The sequence below is a fragment of the Malaclemys terrapin genome, chromosome 7 (genome assembly GCF_027887155.1).
Source record: "Malaclemys terrapin pileata isolate rMalTer1 chromosome 7, rMalTer1.hap1, whole genome shotgun sequence".
Classification (NCBI taxonomy): Eukaryota; Metazoa; Chordata; order Testudines; family Emydidae; genus Malaclemys; species Malaclemys terrapin.
In genome coordinates, this window is record NC_071511.1 from 59,614,000 (window position 1) to 59,622,300 (window position 8,301).

Genomic DNA, 8,301 nt, shown 5'->3' on the forward strand with positions numbered 1-8,301 from the left:
AGGCAGCAGCTGAGCAGGGTTTTTAGAATCATAGTGGTACCTGAAACTGGGATTTAGGCACTGGGTTGTAGGTGCCTAAGTCCCTTTGTGGATCTGGGCCTTAGAGCCTCAGTTCCCATTAAAATCAACTGGGCTTCTCAATCCCTTAGACTGCTCTGACAATCAGGAACCAGGTTGGCAAATCCTGCGATTTGCAACCACAAGGTTTAATTACATTAACAGAAAACCATATTCAGGTTCTGCAAGATGAATTGCTGTCTGTTATTAAATAATGAATTGGGCTTTCAATCGCACAATATTGTAACATGGGTTTCATTGTACCCCGTTATGTGCAATTTATTTACAGTGACTGCCATTCTGGAAAGCTTTAGTTTTAAAAACAAAAAAGCTTGCCTGTGTGGATTTACATTTACATCATTAATGTACAGATTTACACAACAGCAGAAAGGTTGGATCTTACTGTCAAAGCTGCTGCCCTGTACTACCTGCACCCGCATTCTGCTACTTTCATCCCCTCGTAGTTATATTTCAAAGTGGGTACCCCAGCATCATCAGTGTAGAGGATGGAAATCGAATCCAGTTTGGTAGGAACACAACAGGCCTTGGCAGCTTTCTTGGGGTTTTTGAGGTGCACTAAGGTTTGGACAATAGCATGTTTCGTCGGGGTCACGTTGTCTGTCAGAGGGAAAAAGCAGCCCCCTTTGCATTCAAATGCATCGTAATCTTTGGGCGCAATGATCCAGGAATCCCAGCCAATGTCTTTGAAGTTCACACGGAGGGAGGTTCTCCGGCAGTGGTTGGTACCAGTGCTTCTCTTGCTTCTCGATGAAGGCTGGTGGAGTCCAGGGACGGATAAGGATTTCTCCTCTGCCTCCTCTTCCTCTTCGGGCAAAGTGCTGTTCTTTGCTAACTTCTTTAGCACACTCTCCTGCTCATGAACAATCATCTCCCGGAGCTCCACTCTGGTCTCCTTGGTCCCGTTGCTGCGGTCATTGGAGAACACTATTAACAAGGGCAAATTTTTAGTGTCGGGCATAACACTGATATCCAGCTTCCCACAAGCGAAGTCACCCAGGGTTTTTCTCTCAACAACAACTTCAAGCTTGTTTTTAGTCTTTGATTTGTCTGCCCTGACCCATCTTTTCACAGCACTGGACACCTCAAACATTTCCCATCCACATTCCTGGATATCTTGGGTGGCAAGGAATGAGTTGGTGCCTTCTGGACTTTCCCAGAGGTCTTCATCCAGAACATCATAAATGACCATGTTGCTTTCCAGTCTAGAGAGAGGCCCAATGTCCCTATTACAGGATATGTGGATTCTCAGCTCAGCCCTGGTGACGTCCTCGTGCCGCGGGATAGAGACGTTGAAGAGTAAGATGTGTTTCTGAAATGGGTTTTCTTCCGGGGAAGCCAGAGAAACAACATCTGCAACAGGAAATTAAGAAATGCTGTCACCCTGCCTCCTATGAGAGAGGCAAACCCAATGAGGATGAAAGCACTTAGCAAGCTGCATGCTATATTTCAGAAGAAATGCCCGCCCTCTACTAGGAGCTGCTGGGAGTGAAGTTACACCATGGCCACTAGCATTAAATAAAATGGACTGGCTTCACTCCAGAGTTATGGGTTTAAAATCCAGATGGCAGTCCCTAATGGTGGCAACTCCACTGGGGATCAAGTTGCAGTGGTCCACAGTAACCACACCTTCAGTTATACTCTGTATGTGCATGAGTGTGGCATGCTCACACATAAGGAGCCAGCACAGCCCCGAAAGTAGGTGGTGTTGGCTCGTAATGAGGACATGACCGGGGCAGCGGGGGAGTGTGCACATGTAGTGGCTTCCCATAGAGGCTCTGCCATGTGGCCTTTCTAACGAGCACTGGCAGGAATTAAAGCTGTAAACCTCCATGGAGTTTTGTAATACAAATCCCACTGCCATTACCTTGCCCTTGGTTGAATCCCCTTCCAATGGAGGGGGATTCTCAGGTGTAGGGAACTGTAATTTATATCTCTAGTTTATGCCCCCTGGGCCAGCTTAGCTGAGTTCCCCAATACCGCTAGTGCAAAAAACATCTTGCACTGGGAAGAATTAGAGAAGACAATCAATCCTTTAAAAGTCTGAATTAGAAGCTCCAGGTTCTGGCTAGCTTGGTGGATATGGAGCTTTTCACCTCCAAGTCCCTGGTTCAGTTCCAGCCCAGATTGGTAGGGCTTGATATTCAGAGGTAGGTAGAGCACCTGTAATTCTTCCTGAAGCCCATGGGAGCTGGAGGTGCTAGGCATGTCTGGAAGATCAGGCTGGTTGTGTTTTGGAAAGTTACCCCCAGCTTATGGCTGTCTACTGGTCTATGTAAGATGAGTGGATGGGTGTCAGTCCAATTTCTAATGGACAAGTGTCCACCCTGCCAAAAGCATCTTCACAAGGGCCAATGGGAGCAGAGGATGCAGCCATGGAGACTGCACTCTATAAGGGTCCTTCTGCATTGGGTATGGCTGTGGGGGAACGTGGAGATGGCTGTAGTGCTGTTTGTGCTGTGTCTAGTCTGTAAATAAATGGAAGCTTGGATTCTTCTTGGCTGGTTCCTTTTGCCAGCAATAAATTCACTTAAGCCCCCCACGCCCCACTTTTATTGCTTCTTTTGATGGGGCTTTTTAAATCTTTGAGTTGTATGTTATCTTAGATGGACACAGTGCTTGCTTTGTAATGAAAGAGGTGCCGGAGCTCAAGCAATTACGTGCTGGGGCTCAAGCAATTTTTTTTTATATTCATAACTAATGCAGCAAACCCAGATGTGCTGGGGCTGAGCCCTGGCACAAATTAAGCACTGGATGGATGGATATTTTACTGATGGACTAAGCTGAGCAGGGCCTGAACCTTTTGGGCCAGATCCAAACACTCCAGAACTCTGAGGGTGAGAGCGGGTGTTCATAACTGAAATCTGGAGCCATATTTCCCACTCGACTCCTATCTTTGTAAAGGGCTGGAGCAACACCCTGGAGCTTCAAATGTTCCAAAATCTAGACCCAAATTGTGCAGCTCAGTCCAAAATCTCTAGCTTTGAGAAACAAGTGCCGGGTTACCAAGTTGTGGTGACTCAACTGAATCAGTATGAGAAGAAAGGGGAGATGGTACAATGTGAAATCAAAGAAAAGGACTTAAGACCTTGAAAATTATAATAAAATAGGGAGCGGTGGACAGGATAACAAAACAAACTATGGCTGGGATTTTCACAGAAACCTAAGGGAATTAGGTTCCCAACTCCCTTTGAATTTCAATTGGATTTGAAACTGACTCTCATGCTTCTCTTAAAACCCCAGCCTATATGCTTAAAACATCTCATACCTTCAGTACTGAAGCTCCGCACAATATTGGATGCAGGGATGGAAGACTTGTCCTTGGCATATCTGTTGTACAGGTCAATCATGAATTGTGGTGGTTCCTCTCTAGACCTCTCTTGCGAAGGGACACCTGATAAGTTCAAACTCCTCAGGAAATCGGCTTTCATGTTTTCCAGGAAGGTTTTAAAGTTGAAATGGGTCTCACCCTCCACCTCTCCGGGATCACCAAAGGATTTATCAGAGTTCTCCATAGCTGATAATTTGCCCCAGGCTTCCAAGGGCTTGCCTCTTGCCAAACAAGTGATGATGTTGAAAACAGACAATGCAGCCATCACCCCAAAATAGTGCATTTTTCATCTGTTCACTTTCCAACGGAGAAGGGAAAAAAGAGAGGGATATTCCAGTTGATTAGAGCTCTCCTTTCATTTAGAGGCAGAAGAAAGGGAAACAGAAGGCGAACAACTTGAGCTCTGTTGCAGTCTGTTGCAAACCCCAGCCTCTTGTCAGTTGTCAAGCCTTATCTTAGCCATTGATGCCATGCTTCAGTTCTGTTATCTAGCAAAGCTCTTAAGTTAATGAAGATTCTATAAACATCTGAAAAAACAGGCTGGACACTGTATACTATAAAGAATTCACATTTCACCTCAGTGTCATTGCTTAATTATGTTCTTTGCCAATACTGAGAGGGCTTCAGAGGAACTTTTTTTTGGGGGGGGAGGGTGACGGGGGAAGGAAAAAGACTCTGGAAAAAGAAAAAAATAGGGAGTAAGAACAAACAGCTCTATTAGCAGGGAGCAAATATCACCCCTCAAATCTATACCATGGTCCCTTAATGCATGTCCTCCAAAAATCAGTCATCCGGTGGAACCTTGTTCTACAAGCTGTGATCTCATGACAATGCAAACAGCCTTAAAATTCCCTTCCATTTATCAGCCAAGAGCTATTATTTGTACACAGTGAAATATCTGTTTTGTGTCAAGTTTGCCTCAAATTGTTTGCTGGCTTGTCCATTTTTAGTTTACATCCTTTGGTGGAGGGGGTAAAAAAATTCTGTCTTTAGCTTATGTTATGTAATGTATTTTCCTAGATTCTTGTACATGAGGTCGTTGGTTAAACTAGTTCACTCCTATGTCACTGCAACAATAACTGGTTGTTCTTGAAGATAAAGCCAGGCCTACTAAGCCTGAATGAAACATAAAGTCCCTATGAAGACACTGAAGACTAGCCAAGGATATCTTTGTGTGCCATGTGAATATAGGCCAAGACAAAAATAAGAATTATGACATATTTTTGGGTGCCTTAAGGAGGAAAAACTCCAGTTAAAATATTAAAAATATTACCTGATATTTAATCTAATTTAATTTAATCATTCTAATGCTCTAATCTAAGTGTACATAATCATTTTACCTAATCTATCTATGTATTATTTTTAGAGAACCAATTAACCCCTAGTGCCTGGTGCTATGTTGTCTCATTGGTACTATGAGATCTCAGATCACCTAAACAAAATATCTCACTGCAAAGACTCATGAAAGTTTCTGCCTCTCATGAGACCTCTAGGTCTCATTGCTGGTCATTCTTCAGATTTCTCACAGGGCATATCTAGCCCATTGCATAATGCAAACTCTCCGTAATTTAGTTACTTCCACTTGTTTCTCTTCAAAGGAGACCTAGAATCCTTGGTTCTGGTTCCTGCAGCAGTTCCTAGGAGGTTCATAGATTCATAAAGTGTAAAGCCAGAAGGGACCACTATATCACCTAGTCTGATCTCCTGTCTATCACAGGTCATTATATTTACCCATGTACCTGTGTGATAAGCCCAGTGGGTTGCGTTTGACTACAGCATATCTTCCAGAAAGGCATCCAGTCTTGATCAGAAGACACTAAGAGATGGAGAATCTATTCTCCCCTTGGCAGTTCATTCCAGTGGTTGATGACCCTCTCTGTTAAAAAATTGTGCTTAATTTTCTCATTTGAATTTGTCTGGCTTCAGCTTCCAGCCATTGGTTCTTGTTATGTCTTTCTCTGATAGATTAAAGGTCCCCTGAGAACCTGGTATCTTCTCCCTGTGAAGGTACTTAGACACTGTAATCAAGTCAGCTCTTAATCTTGTTGATAAGCTCAACAGGTTGAGCTCTTTAAGTCTGTCACCCCAAGGCATTTTCTCCAGCCCTCAAATAACTTTTGTGGTTCCTTGCTGCACCCTCTCCAATTTTTCAACATCTGTTTTAAAATATGGACACCAGAACTGGATCCAGTATTAGTCTCACCAATGCTGTATATATAGAGAAAATCACCTCCCTACTCACTATTCCCCTGTTTATGCATTTAACTATACATTAGCCTTTCTTGTCACAGCATCGCACTGGGAGCTCATGTTCAGTTCTTTGTCCTCTCTGACTGCTAAATCCTTCTCAGACTCACCACTTTCAGGACACAGTCCACCATTCTGTACATATGGACTGCATGGCTTGTTCCTAGACGCGGAACTTTGCTTTTGGCTGTACTAAAATGCATTTTGTTTGAAAGAGCCCACTTTACCAAGCAATCCAGATTGCTCTGTATGGCTGCCCTTTCCTCATCATTAACCACTCTACCAATCTTTGTCATCCGCAAATTTATTGTCAGTGATTTTTTTTGTATGTTTACTCAGATATCATTGAAAATGTTGAATACCGTCAGGCCTAGTAACAATCTCTGTAAAACAGCCCTGTTCAACGCTGATTCCCCATTGATAACTGCTACTTGAGATCTGTCAGTTAGCCAGAGTTTAATCCATTTAACACATTCTCTATTGATTTTTGTATATTGCGAATTTTGTAAAATCAGAATGTTGTGTGGTACTTGGTCAAATACCTTAGATAAGGCAAAGTATATCACATCCATGCAATTACCTTTATTGACCAAAGTTCTAATCTGAATATAATCAGGTTTGTTTGACCAGACCTATTTTCCATAGAGCCACATAAACAGGCATAACTTTATTCTCATCTTTTTGTTCTTTAGGAATTGAACCATGGATCACTTTGCCATTATCTTGCCCAGGACTGGTTTCCTGTTAACCAGCCAATAGTTATCCAGGTCATCTCACTTGTCCTTTTTGAATATTGGCACAACATTAGCTCTCCTCCAGTCTTCTGGAATTGCTCAGGTATTCTACAATTTATTAAACATTAACATCAGTGGGTCTCCTCAGCCAACTCTTTTCATACACTTGGTGCAAGTTTGCAGGGCCTGCTGATATAAAAAAATGTTTACCCCTCGGAGATATTTTCTAATATCCTCCACAGTAACTAACAGACTGGAAAGTATTTTCTCAGTTAATTTGGTCATCAGTGAAATGGCTTATGGGATGCTCTTAGCAAGAGAAGAGAACCTGAATGGAAGTGGGTTGAGCAAATCCACTTCAAAAGAAGACTGGACACAGGAAACAGGAGCAAGGCTGTCATTCCCCTAACTGCAGCTGGTGACATCTGCACCATTAAGAATTATTTTAAATGGACCAGAGATGACATCTTAAGTTAAGAGTAAGTGCAGTTGCTAAAATGATCATATTACAGCAAAGTCAACTGCCTAAAGGATCGAACCAACTCTCATTGGTTCAGACCCAACTCCTAGTAAACCAAAGTGCTTAACAGCAAATATTTTTATATTATGGTAACATCCAAAGGCCCCAGTAAGGATTTCAAACACAGCTGCTTTTAGCTCCTAAATCCATATTTAGGCATTTAATAAATTCCGGATGTTCTGAGCAATTGCAAGTCCCACTGCAGTCAACAGGAGCTTCAGTTCCTGAGCACCTTTGAAAGTAAGGCCACTACAAGCCTAAATACAGATTTAGGGGCCTAAGTTTTGACACCAATAATTGAAATTTTTGGCCACCATCATTGAGTCACAGGACAGATGCTGCTTGGAGATGGGTGTGTGCACACATTGGCACTCATTTTGAAGGATAGATTTTGACCCAAACTTGCATGTAGAAGGGGGAATGCTGTATTGGGTTTAAATAGCAAACAAGTAGAATCTGAAGCCAATGACGGGAAGTATGCAATGCTTGATGGCTTCTGTCCACAGAAGTTCATTCAAACCTGGAATTGGCATCACCCTACTGCCAGGTAGGAATGGAGCAGAGTACACTGGAATTATCAGAGTGTTTGCCTGAAGCAATGTTTTTTCAGGTGCTCCAATTCCAGATTCCCCTCCACAGTACTATTGCTCAAAGGTCATCAGCTTAGGATCTAGATGTTCAAGTGACTAGTGATTTTTGGATGCCAAATTTGACATGCCTTAAAGGGGCTTGACTTTGAGTTGGTAAATGCTCAGCACTGTCTGAAAATCAGGCCTCTTCACAGATGTCTCAAGTTGGGCAACCAAACATTAAGGGTCTGGAAATCAGTAATCAATTTTGAAAAGCTGGGGTTAGGCCTTAAAAACATAAAAGATTTGCCAGTTCAGCTCTATTGGCAAAGCCTCCTAGTGGAAATGCAGCTTGTAGCAGGCAAGAGTTCTTTTGCCAGGATGGCTTATACCAGTTGTAATAAATGAAGCGGGGGGAGCTCCCTTTTATGGATACCCAGCCAGCCAGTTAGCTATAAAGTCCCTGCTTGCTTTACCTGTAAAGGGTTAAAAAGTCCCCAGGTAAAGAAAAGGGAGTGGGCACCTGACCAAAAGAGCCAATGGGAAAGCTAGAACTTTTTAAAATGGGAAAAAAGCTTTCCCTTTGTCTCTCCGTTGTTCTCTGGGCTGCAGGGACACGGAGCAGCAATGCTATAAGTAGAAATGCTGTGTAAGGTTTGAACCAGGTATGAAAAAGTATTTTCCATACCTAGAAGAAATAATCTGGATAGGGAATGTTTAGTTAGACGCTATCAGGTTTATTTTTTATTTTGGCTTGTGGATTTCCTCTGTGCTAACCCTGGATGCTTTTGTTTGCTTGTAACCTTTAAGCTGAACCCTCAAGAA

At 42.7% G+C, this 8,301-nt stretch overlaps 1 protein-coding gene across 1 annotated transcript; it reads right to left on the reverse strand.

Annotated features, from left to right (window-relative positions):
* Positions 1–276: 276 nt before the first annotated feature.
* GDF2 (growth differentiation factor 2) lies at positions 277–3,806 on the reverse strand. Its single transcript, XM_054035264.1, has 2 exons — positions 3,344–3,806; positions 277–1,428 (listed from the first exon to the last, which is right to left on the reverse strand). The coding sequence occupies exons 1-2, from the start codon at positions 3,687–3,689 to the stop codon at positions 482–484; spliced, it is 1,293 nt and encodes a 430-aa protein (XP_053891239.1). The 5' UTR covers positions 3,690–3,806; the 3' UTR covers positions 277–481.
* Positions 3,807–8,301: the final 4,495 nt, after the last annotated feature.